Here is a 21168-nt window from a genome sequence, read left to right as displayed (position 1 = left end):
TTTACAACAACCAAGCATTTTCCGACAGGAGGAGGTTCATCAAGAGATCTTCATCTTGACGATGAAGTATGTTTTTTTTACGTTGATTAAACGTAACATTTCTACTCCTTAATTAGCCTGCATCAGTTCAACATGCAGATGTTTTTTTTCAAAAGGAACCAAAGCTGTGAGGGCTCTGCCTCCATCCCATACCTCCTCAGGCCCGACAGGACAGCGGAAAGCATTCAGATAGCCAACAAATGATGACCATACAGCTCCTTCGATAGCTGTGTCTGTTGGCTAATGGGAAACTAAAATTAGAGAATGTAAAAAAGTGAACCTCCCCCCCCTCTTCATGCCTCCCATGTCTCCCATTTCCTCCCTCCATCACTCGGCTGCCTGCGACAGATGTCACCGTTTCTGTCGGTCTGGCTCTCGCTTCCTCTCCACCACAAGTGTGACTGTACGGATCGCAGGGAGCGAACAAGTCAGCAGGAGATGCAGCAGTCATGAGAGTAATAAAGATTTATTTTGTTGTTTCAGTAGAACTAGCTCAATGAGGTATTTGGAAAGATAGAGTTGTGACGTCTTAGCAGGGTTGTTTTATTTTTTACCCTGAGGTAAACATTTCTGAAACATTTAGGTTTTATTTTTTATTTTTTTAAATCTCGATTACCACTGGTTGAAGCTTTAGACGTAAAAAGCCAAACATCCACTAACACGCCTTTATATCCACGGATTGAAAATTTTAATCATGACTAAATTATCCCTTACCCTTTTTTTGCCTAAGCAAAAGGTATGAAATATATCTAAGAGGCCTTACATTTGACACAACAAGGGACATTACTTTGGTACTTTAGTAACAAACTTTCCCCCACCTCTTCCCTTGCTTTCCTGCTTGACTAGTTACGCCAGTGGACTTTAAGAGCCACTATTACATTATGCATTTCATATGGTATTTCTGATTGGGCACTAATCTCACAGCTTGACAGTGAATGTAAAGAAAAGAGATGCCGTTAAAATGCAAACAAACCTCGGGGAGAGGCCGAGCCTCTGCAGGAGTACGGCCAAGTCTGTTTAAGAGCTGCTCACTCAAAAAAGGAAAAAAGGAAAAACGACATTTCAGGCAAGATACGCTGCTCGTCTGTCCAACTGGCTGGCTGTTGTTGGAAGCCCACCACCCTTTGCTAAAAAAGGGTATAAAAAGGTATATAATAAGCAGGAAAAGTGAGTTATTGCCATGGTGTTGGACTAAACTGATCCTGTTCTTCTCTTCTTTTTGTGCATGGGTGCAGTGCAGGGCTTTGCCAGCAGATGGCACTTTGGGTTCAGCAAGAAAGTCAGTCTCTAAGGTGGGGAGAAACTAGTGGAGACTACAAACGCACACAAATAACCACGAGTACACACACACACACACACACACACACACACACACTGCAATGGATAGCGCCACTACGCTTAAAATTCATATAATGCATCATAACAATATTAATCCACATTATTAATCTTAGAATAAATATTTTGAGCATTTCCATTTACAAGAACAGCTCAAAGGTCATTGCTATGAACTATAATACCCACGCACACAAACGCACAAACACACTCACTGTATGTCCTATGATCTACAGTACATGAATAGCCAGTGAAATCGTTTTTAGCATATTGTTCATATTGTAGTGTTTTAGATCACGTAGTGAATACAACGCACACACACACACTGTCTATGTGAGCCTTCGTGAGCAATATTTAAAATGAAGTGCTATTATACTGAAATTGCATTTTTTATTATAAGCATGTTTAACTCAAAGTCAGATGATCCCGAAATCATAACCACACGAATTTAGTCAGCGCACCATTAACCACCATTAGCCATTAACACAGGAGCTATAACCCACGATTTGAGCACACAAACACATGCACACACTGCAGCATGTACACACTGGAGTATCCATGTGACTTTGTTTCACATCTTTGTCAGGCCCCCCCCCCCGTTTCCCCTCCGCCCTCAGCGATGTGGCGTTTTCCTCTCCTGCCTCGCCAGGTGAAGAGTGCAGAGCCCGAGGCCCGTCCGGCCACAGGCCTGCTGGCTGTCACTGTGCATAACACCGCCCCGACCTCCTGGGCTCTCTTCCCACAGCTGGTGTTGTGTCATCCCCAACCCCGGGCATGCTAAACGCAAGAGTGTCTGTGTGGATCCAGCACACACAATCATAACCTCTCTCATGTACAAAAGCACAATGTGCAGACCCACTTTCTGTCTGCGGATGCTCACAGATACCAAATAAAACACACACACACACACACCAGATAAGATATGCTGGATCTCAAAAACAGATGTGGCACTCACAAAGAACAGATACAGGAGCCAGAACAATGGGGGTTGTTTGTTGTATCAGACGAGGAGTCAGCAGTCCAACTCAGTCGTGTTTTTGTTAAACGAAAGGATTCCTCCTACCTTCTTAATCAACGAGCTCTCCAAACACCGTGAATCACCCACATTGCCAGATAGGGCTGAAATATGTGAGCGAATGACAGCAGTACTTTTCCTTTGGTACATGTGTTGGCTGATCAAATAGAATGTGAATTTCATAACTCTGATTATTTTTGCTATGATTAATTAAAAAAAAGCTACTCCAGGATCATTCATTTCATTTCAAGGACAGACAGAGAGGAGCTTGCAAAAAAATAATTACAAAAAATTAAAGATGAATGATAAAAATGTGTCTGGCTTCTTCTTTCATCCAGGAAGATGGAATGTCTTTAATCAGATAACATGTTTGGAGCGCCAGATGACAAAAAGTTTCTGAATTTATAATAATAAATTAATAGCAGGTGAATAAGCCTTTCTTGGTCACTTGGTCAAAGGTATGAATGTGTGCTATGGACAAAACGGGGGGGGGGGGGGTTACAATGTAGCTAAGGACACCATGGGGAAAAAAAGAAAAATGTAGAGAAATCCGCATTTGAAATGAGTTTTCTATTAACACCATTGTATTTCTTTTAATTTAGACTCAGTTGCCAGTTTATAAGTCATACCTGCAGAAGCTAAAATTAAAACAAAAAATATTACACTTTAATGCTGAATTTCTGTTTAACTAGCAGGGAGGTGCTGATGTTTGTTTTCTTTTGTCGTGTTCTTTTGTGACGTGTCAGTGGTGAAGTTGGTGTACCCTGTCAATTCAAGAAAGATGGTTCCTTCTAAGGGTTGAATGAATTGCATTGTTGAGATTGAGTGTACAAAGATAGGACAAGAGACGGTTGGACATATTTTAAGGAATGAGCAGAACAGAGGCGTTCTATTTTTTTCCCTTTACTTAACCTTTATGTAACCTGGTTAGTCCCATTGAGAACCACTTCTTGTGAAAGCAACACCTGGTGAAGACAGTTTTGGGCAGAATGGTGTCAAGATTTCATGGGCCCCAATTTAATACCAAAAACAAAACAAAGAAAAGAGAAGGGAAGATAAAAGGGATATTTTCCTCTGAGATAAATTTGAACGGTAACTGAAATGTAAATACGCCTTTAAACAGATGAAAGTAAATAAATGGCTGGTGTTAAGAAAAAGATCTATTTTTAAAAAACAGTCTTTATTTAATTTTAACTGGTCATAAACATCTTTTTGGGAGAGAATTAGTTATTTTTTGAGCTTCCATTTTGAGTTTCTAAAGCATGTGTTTTTACTTTTGGATTGGACAGAAATCCCGCAAATACAGCTATCTTTAAAAAAAAACACACACAAAACAGTGCAAGAGCAAATTATTTTCACAAGAATCAACTATTTAGAACAGTTTGAGTCTTTCAGGGGTCACTGCACGCTGACGGGCCATAAATTATCAAAGCGTTCTTGGCTTCCCAACGCTCAGTGTTAGTTTCAGTTGACAGAGAAGAATCTGGCGAAGTCAGAGTGCACTCTCCTACTGGGGGTTGTATCTTTTGTATCTTTAATGTGTAGGCGTCCGGAAAGCATACCGTAAACTGTACTTGAGCGATGAAGCTAATTCATGAAGAGAAGAATGGAAAGAGCCTTCTGTATGGCTGATAACCCCGATGTTTCTGGTAGAAATAACCAGCCAGGTTTTAGCTGCTTTACTTCTCATGGAGTGAAGCAGCATACATTTATATCAACACAAAATCAGCGATGTGGGACATGTGTCCTGTGTGTCCCTCCTGGTCTCCAGGGACCCGTTACTGTGGCAATGAACTGGCCTCAATGGCAGGGAACGGGGTGTGAGTGTGTGAGTGTGTCTTGAATACCGTGTTTGTGGGTGTGCACGCACATCAATTGCATGTTAGCGGTTAATCTGTGCGTGTGTGTGTGTCTGGCTGGCCCGTCTTTGTGTGTGCACCCGCTGGGGGGAGGCTGTCCGAGGAGGCCTTTAGAAAAGCCCTAATTGCCGCTCCTCTCCTTTTCCCGGCCGTCACACCTTCCTCTGCGCAAAGACTTTCCAGCCCCATCACGCACACAGAGGCAACACAATGCTAATTAGAGACGGCACCACCTCTCCTAATCAAACTCCTATATGACTGGGACCAAAACGTCGCCGTGCGCGTGCAGAAAGGGTTTTTATTTATGACAGAATTTGGAGTCCACATGGCATTTTTGCCAGAATGGAAAAGCTGCAGCTGAGAGTACAAAGGTGTAGATATTGGGAGATTTAACTATTAGCTTTAGGCTATATGCATGCGCTTAATACTGTGCTTGAGTGAGCAGTTTCGTTTATATATTTAACAACCATACGTGCACAGTCTCTTCTCAATTTCTAACGTTTTCACCTCTCTTGACAAATGTATTGATGAGTGTGTATTTTGCCAGCGTGCGTGTGCTTGCACATTGTGCGCCCGCTCTGCACACATAAAAAAAAAAAAGTACTAAAAAAGTAAAAAAAATAAGTGCTATCCACTTATGGGGCACAAGCAGATTCTTCAGAGGAAATGCTGACCAGCAGATGAGTTGCTTCTACTGTCCGTGCTGTTCAGAGAAAAATCCTGAATTTACAACATGAGTGCGTTGAAAGAAAAAAAAAATGCCTCTCATTACATTTGGCACCCTGACAAACTACTGTAGTTCCAAGAGCTGTTCCAAGAGAGAGGGAGAATATAGGGGGAGAGAGAGAGAAAGAGAGGAAGATGGATATAAAAAAATATATGGGAACAAAAATGGGACAGAAAGAGCTCAGAAGTGGAAGAATGCATCCATTTCGACCAAGTGAAAAACGGAGTTCATGTATGATCAGTCAGTGTACATGTAGTAACTTATTTACTGATGTGCATCTGTGTGTGTGTGTGTGTGTGTGTGTGTGTGTGTGTGCCATACCCGTCTCAGCTTCTGCAGTCTCCTTGGAGACAGGCTCTTGGTGCTGGTGGGAGACCCCTGGCAGACCGTCACCCCCTCCTCTTCTTCTTCCTAAGAGAGAAATGAAATGAATGTAAATCTAAAATGATCTGTGTTGTATATGAACTAACGTGACGTGTAAGTAAAATCTGTTGGTTGGACGATACTGTGTTTTTGCATTAGAACCACATAAAAAAGCCTTCAATGTGTTACTACCTTGTTTTAGTGAATCTGGTTCACATGAAAGAAGTTACTGAACTAAAGCAGTGATGCTCATCGTACATTTTGGTTCATTGTCTCATCTATTAAAGTTAAACAATTAGTCTGATGATAGTCTATATTTTATATTTTTTTCTGTGGACATATTGATTAATTCTACAAATAAGTAGTTTTTCTGGCCCATTTACCCCCCAAAAAACACACAAACACTCCTGTTACTGCAAAATCCGCCCTCCCTCCCCTTAAATGCTCTTTCAGTAAATCACTGAAAAAATGTAAATATATGCTCATGACCCGAGCTATCTTCAGTAGGAACAAATGAGTTTGGGTTTCTGAGCCACAGACATGGGATCAAAGTTGGAAAACATAGAAAGAAGAAAGTAATGCCTGGGTGGTTTATGTCTATTCAGGGAATTTTGGGATAACAGCACATATATTTATCATCACCAGCCTAATCCTTTAAAATATCCTCTACAAGGTTAGAACAATTATATACAAGGAAACCACCAGTGGTGAGTTTAATTCCAATATGCATTGGGGTCCTTGTTAAGACATCTGGTGCTGGCAGCAAAATGAATGCATTGCAGACTAAGTGTGATCCTGAGAAAGTCAAATTTATTAATTTGTGCATTCAAGAATTAATTCATGAACGCACAGAAAATCTGTTTAACCTCAAATCAAATAGATTTCAATTCCTTAATTTTCCTCTACTGTGAGTGTGTGTGCGTACACACACACACACACACACACACACACACACACACACACACACACACACACACACACACACAGAACACCGCAAACTCCGAATACTCTTCATCAGTGCCCTCTCTGCTCCGTTTCCCACTGACAGATCAAACTGCTATTGCCTTATCAAATCCATCAGGCTTATGGAAACATACACCTCGTTACATTAGCTTTGAGGAAATCACAGGCTCACTGATGAAATATGCAGACAATAAAAGAGAAAGAGGGGCTGGGGATCGGATGACATGACAGGCCATAGCTAGAGGGGCGTTGGTTAAAAATGTACAGCCCTGAACAAAGCGCTAAGCAGGCTTCAACAGTCATTAAAGAGCCCTGCGTCAGAATCACACGCTCCATGTAAAGCAGCCTTCCTGTCTGTTTCTATGAGGGTGTGTGTGTGTGTGTGTCTACTGTATCCGTGTGCCTCCGAACGGAGCCGTGGGCGCACACATGATTTTTGCAAACGTGTCCGTGTGTGCCAGCGAGGTGTGAGGATCCGTGCGGCTCACCCTTGCTTTAAGTCTGCCCTTAATGTCTCGGATGCCCCTCTTGGCATGACTCTTTGCCTAGGAGGAAAAACAACACACACACACAGAGACACACACACAGATTACTAATCAAAACGTGTGGTATTAAAATTCTATTCTGGTATCATGTAACATCCAAAAAAAGCTTTGATCCCTGTGGTAAAAACACAGAGACAAAAGGCTGGATGAGAGCATCGCACACTAACAGAAGGCGATAACATGAAAGGGCCCCCTGACCACCTATTGCACGGCGCGTAACAACGTGGTACCGCTCTTCAAACGCAGGCTACAACACTCCCATGCCTTCCACTGTCAATCACCACACTGACAGGATTTTAGATTTAGCCAAAAGATCCGGCAAAATGTCTATTTCAGTGGCATTTTCCAAGTTATGCACATATAGAAGAAACTTTACAATGGGCTACATTTATTTGAGCGTTTTAAAGAACTTACTTTAGTTACAGCTGTGTTGATAAGTGCTCCTCCTCTCTGTAATAGACACAGAACATTATTAGTAAGTCACTTTGGCTGTGTTTCCACGCATACAAATATTCATTCTATACACAGCAGGCAATCATATTGTGGTGATCAAATTTTCGATGAATGACTAAGAGCAAGCCGCACTGATTTTTGTCACACCGCGAAGCACGATGTCCTCATCAATATCACGAGAATCATTCCTAATGTATCGCTTGACTCCCACAGTAGTCACAAAGGACTAACTCTCTAAATCAAACACAACCAAAACAGCTGTAAATAGAATTGTAATGCAACCTCCATATACAAGTGGTGACACCAGGAGAATCATCATATCGCCGAGCCATGACGAACTGCGTGATTCAAAGCATTCGGGAGGTTTTTATTTAGAAGCAGCCTAAAACAGCGATGGAAGGGACTGTGCATGATTGATTTCTACTTTGAGTTCTGCAGACTGACTTCATGGCACCCGATATCTCTCTGTGCCTGTCTCCTCTTCCCTGTCTCTCGGAGTTGCTGCATCTCTCCTCTGGCGTCGGGCTCTTTTTTACTCCGTTTGGTCTTTAGTGTAAGCACAAAGCGCCGGCTAAACGGCTAAACAGAGTAGATGGCAGACAGCGTTTCAGAAGTCGGCAAGAGGGAGAGGAGGAGAGGGGCCGAGGTGGAGGCCCCTCTTATTGATCCCTGTCAGTCAGGAAATGTGAACTTTAACAAATCTTTGAAGAGCACTCTAGAGAACTAATTCAGCCTTAGCTGACGGCGTGAGAGGGGGGGGGGTGTGGGGGTGGGGGGGAGACACTGTGAGAGAGAGAGAGAGAGAGAGAGAGAGAGAGACGAGGGAAGAAAAGAAGAGGGGCGGGAAACGAGACAAAGAAGGAGGGAGAGATCTATGTTCTTGGGTCGGTTCAGCGGAGTAACGCCTGTGTTTGCTGCCAGATCAACATGTCATGTCGGAGGACGTCTTGTCACGTCAAATCACTTCTGTCTCCCTCCCCGTCTGTCTGTCTGTCCGTCTCCACTGTCCTGCTGCACGCGCTGCTTCACACACACCAAGCTGCACTCCAGCTGGATCCGTACATCCAGGCAGCCACTTCCTTCCAAAGGCAACAGCGGGACTTCAAACGCAGAGTCGTGTCAATCATACTTTCAATTAAATATATCTCGCGAATGAAGTGGGTGAAACATTAAAAGAAAAGCAGATAGATAAAAGCATTTAAATACAGGACATTCTGAGAATACCTTCACAGTGTGCATCCATTGCTGGTAAGACCTTGAATTACCTGGAGGGATTGCATAAAACACAAAGAACATGAATTAATCATTTTGCACTCGATAGCATTGTATTAACATGGGAAAGCAAAGGTAACTAGAGATAAATTACACTGTGACGCAGTGTCACAGTGTTACACACAGTCGCACGTTACTGAGCAGTTGAAAAACAATAACTATTCTATTACCAAACATACCACAACGGCGGCAGGTAAATAATGTGGTTATAAATTGCTGAAAATAACAACATTCAGTGCTATAAAGCGTTAAAGATTATTGGTTGTCTCCTTCTGTCCCTATTGTTAAACAATCAATAATAAATACAGTTGAACAGGACATTAATGTAAGCAACTTGAGCCCAACATTTGTTGTCATGTAAATTAGAAAATAATATAAAAAAATATAAGATATAAAAAGAATTTAACACAATTTAACAGTTTTTATAGTTGCTTGAAGCCATTTTGTTGTTGTTTTTTAATTGATAACAATTCCTTCTGTTAATCTAGAGACTAAAACAGTTGATTTCAATAGTATTTGAAAGGGCCTCATGTGATCACAGGTGTGTTTATGAGACATTTGACAGCTTTCAAACGTGACTCAAATGATAAGAAGTTAAGGAACAGAAAATTCTATCAAACCCAATTAGAAGACATTTGGTACTTTCAATTGTTTCAGATATTTGAGAGAACCATACATCTTGTTTGGGGAGATGAAGGATCTTAGTCCCTTTTATTTTCATTTTCCTGACTTGTTCAATGCTTTTACTGTAGATCTAACTATAGCACAGTGACTGCAGCCTGCCGTATGAAAAATGGCAAATAAATACCGCGTGGCTAATGGACGGACAGGTCGAGCACTACTCACTTCCACAGAAGCCCCCCTCTGTGATCTCCTCTTCAAACACGTCGGAGAAGCCGCGGCCTGCATTCAATTTGGCCAGCCGTCCGTCGATGAACTACAACCATAAATTACAACGTGCTTATTAAAGAAGGGAGAGGGAGGTGGTGGTGGACACACTTAAGCAGATTCAAAACACATACACACCGATTCAAGCACTCGGGCCGCAGTGGGGTGTTATTAATCCTACCTGACAGAAACTACAACCCGAGATTAGGTGGGTTTCAGGTAATAAGGATTCGGTAATGTGGAGCAGGTGAGGGATTAGGGCAGCAGACTACATGTTGCTCACTGTCTGAGGCATGAGGAAGTTTCATTTCCTCCCTTTGTAACGTGGGGCACATAAAACCCCATCTCATAAATATTGACCCCACAGCCAAGACGGCTTTAAGGTTTCATGAGCACCGACACAAACTTGTTATGGATTGTCTCTGACCCCAAGTGCACGACACCAGACACAGCTTAGGTTTAGCCGGAAAACGGCGTAGTTTATTTCACAAATTAACCAAATACGAGAAACAAATCAAAAAACGAGAACTGCCTCCTTAATTGGCAGGGGGGAGAAAAAACAAAAAAAAGGCAACTCCAAAAAACCTCTCTAGTCCGTGGGCGCTCTTAGTCCAATCAAAAAATGAAAACTCACACGATACTCACAGGGAAAACAAAAACTCTGCGTAGGGAATTCCGGAAGGGTTTCCAAGAGGAGCACAGGGGAAGAACAATCAACCCTCTCTGGGGAAACACAGAGCACGAACTCACAGCGAGCCACTGGCAGATCTGCTTCTTAACCTCCCTGTGGGATGAGCTGACGAGCTGCAGCTGTGGCGATGAGCAGAGCGGCGTCAGGTGTGCGACTCTCTGGCAGGTCGAGCCCTAACACTACCCCCCCCTCCAAGGGAGCCACCCGGCGACTTGCCAGGCTTCTCGGGATGGGCTCGATAAAAGGCGGTCAGAAGCCCCGGGTCCATGATGAGCCGGCGAGATACCCAGCTACGGTGCTCCGGGCCATAGCCCTTCCAGTCCACCAGGAACTGGTACCCTCGCCCCCGACGCCGAACGTCCAACAGTCGGCGAACCCTCCACTGAGGGTGTCCATCCACGATTGTGGGTGGAGGTGGGTCCGGGGCAGGAGGCATCAGAGGACTGCAGGCGACGGGCTTAATCCTTGATACGTGGAACACAGGATGGATCCGCATAGAAGCCGGTAGTTTCAGCTTCACTGCGGCAGGACTGAGCACCTTCGTGACCTCAAAGGGGCCCACGAAACGGGGGTCCAGCTTCTTGGCGGTTGACTGCAGGGGAAGATCCTTGGCGGACAGCCAAACTCTCTGCCCGGGGTGGTATGTTGGCGCTGGGTTCCGGCGACGGTTGGCCCCCCGGCTACTACGTTCAGCCGCTTGGAGTAGAGCGGCTCTGGCGACTCCCCAGATGCGACGACATCTGTCCAGATGAGTCTGTACCGACGGAACTGCCACCTCAGGTTGTTGTGCCGAAAACAGCGGTGGCTGGTACCCCAGCGACACCTCGAAAGGGGAGAGACCTGTGGCAGAGCTGACAAGGGAGTTAATCGAGTACTCAACCCATGGGAGGAACCGACTCCAGGAGGACGGGTTCTTGGCAGCCACACAGCGGAGTGCCGTCTCCACACACTGGTTCATCCTCTCCGTCTGCCCGTTAGTCTGTGGGTGATAACCAGAAGAGAGACTGACAGAGGCGCCCAACCCCTTGAAGAATGCCCGCCATACCTGGGATATGAACTGAGGTCCTCTGTCCGAGAGCACATCCTGGGGGAGGCCATGGAGCCGGAACACATGGCTCATCAGGAGGTCCGCCGTCTCTGACGCCGAAGGGAGTTTGGGGAGGGCCACCAGGTGCACCCCCTTACTGAACCGATCTACTATTGTTAATATCACCGTCCTACCCTGGGAGGCCGGTAATCCAGACACAAAGTCCAAGGCCACGTGGGACCAGGGACGGCTAGGAACAGGGAGGGGTTGCAGCAGCCCGGCAGGTGCCTGGTGAGAGGCCTTGCTGCGGGCACAAACGGGGCAGGCCAACACAAAGTCCCTCACCTCGTTCCTCATTGTGGGCCACCAGAAACGTCGAGCTAGGAAGGTGAAGGTGCGGTGGACCCCGGGATGACAGGCAAACTGGCTGGCGTGGCCCCACTGAAGTACCCGGGGCCTGACAGATTCCGGGACGAAAAGCCTACGTGGGGGTACGCCACTCGGTGCAGGGTGGGAGCGCAGCGCCCCCCTCACGACAGTCTCGATGCCCCAGGCCACCATGCCGATCACCCGGGTCTCGGGGACGATGGGTGCCGACTCCTCGGTGGCCAGTCCCCCCCCCTGATGTAGTCGGGACAGGGCATCCGCTTTGATGTTGCGGGAACCGGGACGATAGGTCAGGGAGAAATTGAACCGACTGAGGAAACCGGCCCAACGAGCCTGTCGCCCATTGAGACGCCTGGCCGCCCGGATGAATGTCAGGTTCTTGTGGTCTGTCCAAATGGTAAATGGCTGCTCTGCCCCCTCCAGCCAATGGCGCCACTCCCCCAGAGCAGCTACTACTGCCAGCAACTCCCGATTACCGATGTCGTAGTTCATCTCCGCGGGAAGAAAACGCCGGGAGAAGAACGCGCAGGGGTGCACCTTCTGATCTCCCACCGCCCGTTGGGAAAGGACTGCCCCCAGCCCGGTGTCCGAGGCGTCCACCTCAACAATGAACTGTCGCTTTGGGTCGGGATGGAGCAGCACTGGGGCGCTAGTGAACCTCCTCTTGAGTGACCGAAAAGCGGCGTCGGCGGCCGGGGACCAGATGAACGGCTGGGAAGAGGAGGTCAGCCTGGTGAGGGGTTCTGCCACGACGCTGTAGTTCCGTATGAACCTTCTGTAGAAGTTAGCAAATCCCAGAAAGCTCTGCAACTTCTTTCGCGACGTAGGGCTCGGCCAGTCTACCACCGCCTGGATCTTGCGGGGGTCGGCCCGCGTCTGCCCTCTCTCCACAATGAAACCCAAGTAGTCGACAGAGGCGGAGTGGAAACGGCACTTCTCCGCCTTGACAAAGAGTCTGTTCTGGAGGAGACGCTTGAGCACCCGACGAACGTGCTGGACATGCTCCTCGAGAGTCCTGGAGAACACCAGGATGTCATCGAGGTACACAACCACGAACTCATCCAGCATGTCGCGGAGCACGTCGTTCATGAGCGCCTGAAAAACCCCCGGGGCGTTGGTAAGGCCGAATGGCATTACGCGGTATTCGTAATGACCTCGGGGTGTCTTGAAGGCGGTCTTCCACTCGTCCCCCTCTCTGATCCGGACCAGGTGGTAGGCGCTCCGGAGATCCAGCTTGGAAAAGATGGCAGCCTGGGTCAGGGGCTCGAGGGTGGAGCTCATGAGGGGGAGGGGGTACCGGTTCTTGACCGTAATGTCATTTAGTTGGCGATAGTCAATGCAGGGTCGGAGACCCCCATCCTTCTTCTTCACAAAGAAGAACCCCGCTGCCACCGGGGAGGATGAAGGCCGAATGAGCCCTGCTGCCACTGACTCCGAGATGTAATCATCCATGGCGGCCTTTTCAGGAATGGACAGGCTGTACAACCGACTGCTGGGAAGGGGGGCCCCTGGGCGGAGGTCGATTGCACAGTCGTATGGCCTATGTGGAGGTAGAGACTGAGCCCGAGACTTGCTAAAAACCTCTCCCAGATCATGATATTCCCGAGGGACAGCGGAAAGGTCCGGGGAAGGGGCACGGGGAGTCGGGCGGGGTGACGGACTTGGAGCTGCCTGGAGGCACTGGGCGTGACAGGAGGCGCTCCACTCCAGAATAGTCCCAGAGGACCAGGCAATGTGTGGCTCGTGCTGCACGAACCAGGGGTACCCGAGAATCACTGGGGCCAACGGGGACTGGATGAGGTAGAATTGGCGGGTCTCTACATGGTTACCCGCCACAGTGAGGGAGACTGGGTGGGAGCATTGGGTGATGCGGGCTAGATGACGGTCGTCCAGTGCAAAGGCCTCCAAAGGCTTCTCCAGTGTCCTCACTGGAATGTTAGCCTGGACAGCGAAACCCAAATCCAGGAAACAGTCATCCGCCCCTGAATCGAGGAGGGCCCCTACCGTAATCCGTTGATCTGCCCAAGCCAGGGTGACGCTAACCCGCCGGTTAGGTGATGCAGGACTACGGGAACACGAAAGGCGGCTCACTAGGATCTCCCGGGGTCCTGGTGAGCCTAATCTTTTGGCCGTGTGGGACAGCCGCTGATGCGATGCCCCTTCTGGCCACAGTAGAGACACAGCCCTCCCTTGAATCGGGCCTCCCGTTCGGCTGGGCTGATGCGCGTGCGTCCCAGCTGCATGGGCTCCTCCTCGGTCGCTGTCTGTGACGTGGAAGGCCGGACGGGACTGGGGGAAGTCGAATGGGCGACCGGGTTCCTCTCCCGTGTGCTGAAGATGTGGGGGATAGGGAGGGGTCCCCGGGGAACTCGCTCCCGCCTTCTCTCATTAAGGCGTCCATCGATGCGGATGGCGAGACTGACGAGGTCGTCGAGGGAGGCGGGCTCCTCCCGTGTAGCTAGCTGGTCCTTCACTGCCTCGCAGAGTCCCCTTCGGAAGGCAACCCGAAGGGCTGGGTCGTTCCACCCGCTTTCTGCAGCGGCCAGTCTAAAATCCACTGAGTAGTCCGCCACCGAGCCGCTGCCTTGTTGGATGCTGGCCAACCGGGCGCCGGGGTCCTTACCCCTTACTGGATGGTGGAACATCTTGCGGAGCTCGGCCACGAACTCCCTGTAGGAGTGACGGAAACTGGCACCCATGGACCAGGAAGCGGCAGCCCACTGGGCGGCCCGGCCGGTAAGCAGGTTCGTCACATATGCGACTCGGGCAGCGTCGGAGGTGTAGCGGCTGGGTTGGTGAGTAAACACCAACTCACACTGCATTATGAAGGTGGCACAAGTCTCGAAGTCACCCCCGAACGGGTGTGGGCTGGAAAGGCAGGGTTCCCAGGGTAACGAGGCAGGTTCCGCAGGGCTACTTGGGAGGGGATCCCCCGGGGGCGGGATCACTGCCCTCACCGGCGGAGGCTGGTTCGGCGGCTGGGTGGTGAGAGCCGCCGTCAATGCCCGTAGCTGTATTAGAATCTCGGCTTGCTGGGCCGCCGACGCCACCTGATGCTGAGTCAGGCTCTCCACCGAAGCTTGAAGGGGCTGGACCTGGGCCTGGAGGTTCTGCACGGCAATGGCGGCCGCCTCCAGCTGGTGAGTATGATTGTCCGTCAGCTGAAGCTGTCTCTCCAGGGCAGCCTCTAAACTGCCACGGTCTGTGTCGGCTGGGGTCATCATGGTGAGTTCGTACTGTTATGGATTGTCTCTGACCCCAAGTGCACGACACCAGACACAGCTTAGGTTTAGCCGGAAAACGGCGTAGTTTATTTCACAAATTAACCAAATACGAGAAACAAATCAAAAAACGAGAACTGCCTCCTTAATTGGCAGGGGGGAGAAAAAACAAAAAAAAGGCAACTCCAAAAAACCTCTCTAGTCCGTGGGCGCTCTTAGTCCAATCAAAAAATGAAAACTCACACGATACTCACAGGGAAAACAAAAACTCTGCGTAGGGAATTCCGGAAGGGTTTCCAAGAGGAGCACAGGGGAAGAACAATCAACCCTCTCTGGGGAAACACAGAGCACGAACTCACAGCGAGCCACTGGCAGATCTGCTTCTTAACCTCCCTGTGGGATGAGCTGACGAGCTGCAGCTGTGGCGATGAGCAGAGCGGCGTCAGGTGTGCGACTCTCTGGCAGGTCGAGCCCTAACAAAACTGACGTGAACATGCAACGCAAATACAAACGGTCACACGCACACCTCCACGTTTGTGATGAAAACAATGAAAAAAATTAACATTCTTTAGAGAAATATCGAGTTTTACAGACACTGACCAATTTAACTAGAAGTTTGAGGGCAAGTAAAAAGACGAAATAGTGTCAGTAAAAACTTTTGACCACATTTTTAAATCATTTTGGCTCCTCATAAGAACTCTGGTGCCTCCTCCAAATATTTTTACAGGTTCAGTTGAACATTTTTGTTTTCTGCAGGAAAGAAATCTAACGGTATATCATCTGTCTAAATATACTGAACATGAAGAACATTTTAGAAACAATTATGCGAGTAGATCACTCAGTCACACATATGGTCCGCTGTTTTCTATTAGCTAAATCAAACCACATTGACCCCCAAGTTGCTGCTAGTTTCCTGCCCCATCACTTATAATATCAGCAAATCACTGGCTGCAAATAATACTTTCCAGTTAAATCCTGGGCTGATCTTGGCACATTTCTGGTGTAAAATAATTAAAAAAACAAGCAGCTACAGCTCTTGTTTTCAAAAAATGACCCAGAAAGTTTCTGTGTCTATTTGTTGTGCAGGTCTTTAACCTTAAACTAGAAACTTCTTCAGTTTATTTGTGTAAAGGTGGGAGTGAAAGTATCTCACAAGCAGTTTCTGCTATTTATGAAGCATATATACAGTATATATATATATATATATAAAAAACTAAAATATATTTAACCAATGATTGCATTGAATAACAATCAACACTTCCTACCTTTCAAGCACTATTTTCATAAACCATTATTGAATGCATTATATTGTGAGATAAATCCTTAACTGTATCGTTCCCACTCCCACCTCTGTGACTGCGTCCAAAGTGTAACAACAATGTAGGTTGTTTTCGGGCGCGTGTCCCCGGGGGGACAGCCTGCTAACTAGCGAGCCGACGCGGCCACCCGCTCCTCTGGTCAGAAGCGCCGCAGACTCATCATTAGATCATTTTAATGAGAGGTGAGACTGCAGGTTTCAACCACTGCTCCACGACTTGGCCGGCCCAATTAGTGCAGATAATCAACCCAAATCATCACCCAGCCAAAGCCTCCACTTATCCCCCCCCTCCTACACACAACCCAGCCAGATTACCTGCCTCACACTGAGCCCTAATTGGACACTACTCAACAATGGCAGACTCTCACACAGACACACAAACTTGTCCATGCACTCATGCACGTACACAAACACAAGAACACAACGGCACATTTGGTTGTTTCGAAAAGGGAGACGGACAAAAAAAAGACTTCCAAAAAAAAGGAGACATTTAAACAACATTTCCTTTAACGCCATCTCAAAACTTGTTAATCTAGTAACATTAAAACCTAAATCAACCCATTGAAATTTGAATTATTTTGCTTGAATAGGATTTGTCTCTCCAAAACAAACGTAACCGGATCCTCACAATAATGAAAGCACAGTGAGTCCTGCTCTCTGTCTTCATCTATCTCCATTCCATCGTTTCCTTTAGCTGTCGTAGTAGCGGGCTCCAGACCTGAGAGTCATTCCATCTGGCTCACAGCACATTGGTCACAGTGGTCCTGATTTAGTTAAACTCTGGATTTGTGGAGCCAGAAGTCGTGATTAGGAATCTACATGGGGTTCATCAACAGATAGCGGGAAAGAAATGCAATCTTTGGAATTTAAACCCATAAACAGTGGATAGAAAGAGATGAAGCGGGAATCATGGCAATCACGGGTTAGAAGGTTGGATGTTAATGCACGGAAACATTTGTAATAATTGTAATAATTGTGATAATTTGTGATATTGCAGTGGCGATACAGATACCCTTTTTTTAACTTTAAGAATGTAGTCAAAACTATCTGAAATCCAACAGTAACCGTGTTTTTGGAGCCAGCACCTAGCAGCCATTAGCACTGGTGCATTTTTAAAGCCCTTACTTGGACATGTACCGCCCATCCATTGTGTGGTTTATTATAAAATGTAGTTTTGCATCTTACTGCGACACAAAGTTGTCGGAGCAATGGAGCATGGTGAGATTTTTAAAATCAGCTGATTTGGTTTCGCATGGACCCACCCTCCCCCTTTCGATAGATGGCTCGGCTACAGTATTCACCCACACAGAGAATGATGGATGGTTATTGATTGATGGGACGCACATTGTCTACAGAGGCACCTGGTAGTAAATGATCACACTACAAGTCTCCCCACACACTCAATAAAACTGTGTATGGCTTCGCTTTGTCAATAAGAGGAAGAGACTTCATTTTATCACCGCCTGCACACGAGTGTGTAGGAGCTGGGAAGGGTTGATAGAAAGCAGCTTAACGACAACAGGCTTTCCCCCGCATTCTTTTAGAAGACTTCTCCCACTTGTTCTGAACAGAGATGGGCTTGTGCACCGAGAGCCCAGGAAACAGGAACAGAACAGAAGTGTGTTGGAAGGTGAAACCATGACATTTTAAGAGGTGTGTATGTGCATATAAATATTTTAACGATCGGCTTTAACTGTCTATATGTCATAGATAAAATGAGTGTTGTTCCTGCTTCTTGTTCCATAAGCACACAAATTAAATGCTTTTTTTATATTTATATTGTTGTCCATGAAAGGTTTTTACAATAATACATTTTAATATGGCTATAAAAGGTAACTGATGGCCCTAATGACATATGACAGCACAATAGCCTCTCTGTCTATTCGGCCATTTAGCTCCAAAAGTCTTACTAGTGTATCGCTGAATTTGCATAAAAAAAACCTCATGCTGTTCCCTCTATAAAGCCGAAAATACTTGTGAAGCAAAAGAACTGCTTTACAAGGAATAAAAACAAAATCACCTGTAGAAAACCAATTTCCTGCTGAAATGGTAACACCTCAAACTCAGGTAACACCTCAACATTATGCGTGTGTGCTTCACACACACACACACACACACACACACACACACACACACACACACACACACACACACACACGGGGGTGTAGCTGTGTAGAGTGAGTTGGGGTCTACCAATTCCAATAATATGGTTTGAATTTGGCTCAGGTTTGACTCATTATTGTTGGTGCCCAGGCAACAGGGACAAATCCCATACTCTAAAGGCCACAGTGTGCAACTGATTAGAAGATCTAATTAAATATATAATGTTTAAGGACTGATGTTTCAGTCTAGTCAACCAGTGCAAATTGTTGCTTGATAGTTGAGTATCCCAAACGGTTTCTTTACACATTTCTTTGTAAACTTAAAAATAAATAATTATCTAAACTAAACTTTTAATGAACGTCAATCCTTGCTCCTTATATATTAACAGCATTTCAACATTTTTAAATTCGAATGTCTTATATAAAATGACAATTTGACAAACAGCACACTCATTGTGTGTGGCCAAATGATGTTTTTTTGGCCTACTAACAAGACTAGTTTCCGTTTTAGGTCTATAAATCTAATATATTGGAATTCAGAAGCAAAGAAACACATTGGTACGAAAACAAACAATAACACAACAAGGAGCAGAAGGAAAGGGAAAAAATCCAAACTTTTTAGTCAATAAATGCGTACTTGAATAAATGAATGTGTGCGTGTGTGCGGCCATGCAAGTTGCGCATTGTTTGCGTGTTTGAGAGCGGATGTGGGTCATGGCCAGAGCAGAGCTCGGGCGGACCGCTCGCCTCTTGCCCTTCAGTCGAAAGAGGAGTGGAGGAGATAAGCCATCCCCTCGCCCCCTCCTCCCCAATCCACCGAGCTAGAGAGGAGGGAAAGGAGGAGGAGGAGGAGGAGATAAGGGCCTGTTTCCCAATGCTACCGCTGAGGCAGGGGCCGGCCCGGGAGGATGCTTTGAACTGCGCCTCGCTATCTGCTCTGCCTGGGAAAATTATAGACGGGGCAGAGTGTCCAGAGAAACAAAAGGCTGATTGAGGACCGCTGTGCTAACTCTCAGGGGTAAATCACACTACTATCACGGGTCAGAGAGCACAAAAAGAAAATCCAAGGGTCGAGAGGAGAATTTTTCTCCGCAGCCAGAGGTGTCTCTCCGCTCGGCTCTGGCTCGGCCAGTTTAGTGCTGCTTCAGGGATTTGTGCTGGAAATCACATTGAGTCTACAGGAGTGATTTTAAGGGAAACTCATGTAACCACACATGAATAAAGGATACCTGCTCACACGCTCGCAAACACACCCTCTACCTACGTTGTACATGAATACAAACATGAACACACCGTGGAGGATTTACTTGTTGTTTCTAGGTCCAAAGTTAAAGTCGGGGGGGATTTTACAGGCATGTGCTTACATGTCAGAGACAAAATACAGCCGTGATATGGCCAGTAAAATACACAAAATAGGCCTGACTTATCAGTATCATTATTATTATTTGTACACCGGGAAAAATGAGAGAACAGAGAGACATTAAGAAATACGAAAGTGTTTAGAGAGAGAACCACAGTCCACATTTTCTAGGGGTCAATAACCATCTCTAATCCCAGGGTCCTCTCCTCCTCACTCTGAACAACTGATCTATCAAGATACTAAATGTTAGCTCTGCCTGGTTGACAGCTTGGCAGACAAGTGGAGACAACTATAAAAATACTTTAATCCTTCTAAATAAGAACATCTGTTCAAAAACAAAACAGCTCCAACATTGATGGGAGAGGACAGAGTAGCCTTCCATATCAGCACTCAGTCTTATTTGTATATTTGACCATGTCTGCTGCTTACGAGATAGAGTCAATGTTTCTACATGATAGTTTATTATACAATTATGAAGGGGGACTAATGCTTCTGTATTAATGCATGAAGTTAAATAAAATGTAAATGTACACGTTTTATGTGCTCGGATGGTTTTTGGTTTCATGAATAGAATACACACACACACACACACAGCGGTTTGTACCTGTTTGAAGAGCTGCAGGTTAACAGCCATCGACAGGAAGTTCCTCATGGTGCTCGATCGGTTGTTGACAAAGCTCTCCTCACAGAAAGTGATTGGCTCCCCCTGAAAAGTCCACAAAGACATAATCGGCAAAAATTACAACTCATTATTCATTTTGGCTCTCTTCTTTGTTCCAATCTGTTTATCTCTGCGTGTTCTTGAGCCACAGGAAACAAAGGCAGATGTGTGGGGCACTAAGCAATTTTGTTATAATATGCATTACAGCACTAAGAACATTGCATCATTTCTGTGCACCGTAAAAAGCAGTCTAATAACCAAAAGAAAGTCAAAAACAAGAGACAGGAACGAAAAAGAAAGGATCAAGAAAGTATTTACAGCAAAAAAAAACAGTCCTTTTAAAACAGGTCTCCTTGAAAAGAAGACCGGGTCCCAGTAAACTCTCCAGTAGTCCACATTAACACATCATCACATTATTACTATTTGTTGCATCATGTCTGTTGGCCTGTGAGCTATAGACACGGAGGATGACAACAGAACTGCTGCGGGCCAATCACAAGTAGCCCCACGGTCAATTCCAATTCATGTTGTCTTTTCCTAATTAACATAATTTTCACATATTTCAATGATGCTCTAAAATCTTCCAGCGTAAAACAATGCGCTTTGTCTGTTCTAGGCTACAAGCTTGGTGTGGCACATAAAAACAACTTAACAACACCAGAGACTAACTATATTTTTGAGGATGGGCGGATGATACCAGTGGCCCAAATTACATCACAGCAATCCTGCTCCACTTACATCACTAAAAGTTTTTAAGGCTTATTCTCTCATAAAGCTGAGATGAAAGTATCTTGTAGTAGTTTAATCAGCCTGGATTTTCCATCTGGCTGCTACAGCCTCCGACCAAACCGCACAACAAAACTGGACTAACAACTAATTGCTGCTGAAAAAAAGAGGGTCACTATGGTTTCCTACCACAATAACGATTATGACAACTTCTAGTTA

The 21168-nt window shown here is 46.1% G+C and overlaps 1 protein-coding gene across 6 annotated transcripts in view; it reads right to left on the bottom strand.

The window, feature by feature from the left end:
* The window catches only part of dennd1b (DENN/MADD domain containing 1B), a 100321-nt gene that overhangs the window by 7882 nt on the left and 71271 nt on the right, over positions 1–21168 (bottom strand). For 5 of the 6 annotated variants that reach the window (XM_037468841.2, XM_062563428.1, XM_037468842.2 and 2 more), the window contains 6 exons: positions 20167–20268; positions 9415–9505; positions 8521–8561; positions 7258–7293; positions 6787–6843; positions 5294–5383 (listed from right to left, as the gene is read on the bottom strand). In XM_037468841.2, the coding sequence (XP_037324738.2) occupies positions 5294–5383; positions 6787–6843; positions 7258–7293; positions 8521–8561; positions 9415–9505; positions 20167–20268 (417 nt within the window). Of the gene's footprint in view, positions 1–5293; positions 5384–6786; positions 6844–7257; positions 7294–8520; positions 8562–9406; positions 9506–20166; positions 20269–21168 lie in introns of those variants that run through there. The other variant, XM_062563430.1, reaches the window with a different exon arrangement.

The sequence above is a fragment of the Pungitius pungitius genome, chromosome 7 (assembly GCF_949316345.1).
Source record: "Pungitius pungitius chromosome 7, fPunPun2.1, whole genome shotgun sequence".
Taxonomy (NCBI): Eukaryota; Metazoa; Chordata; class Actinopteri; order Perciformes; family Gasterosteidae; genus Pungitius; species Pungitius pungitius.
The sequence above is the reverse complement of the archived record's forward strand: the minus strand, read 5'-3'. Positions and strand labels throughout refer to the sequence as shown.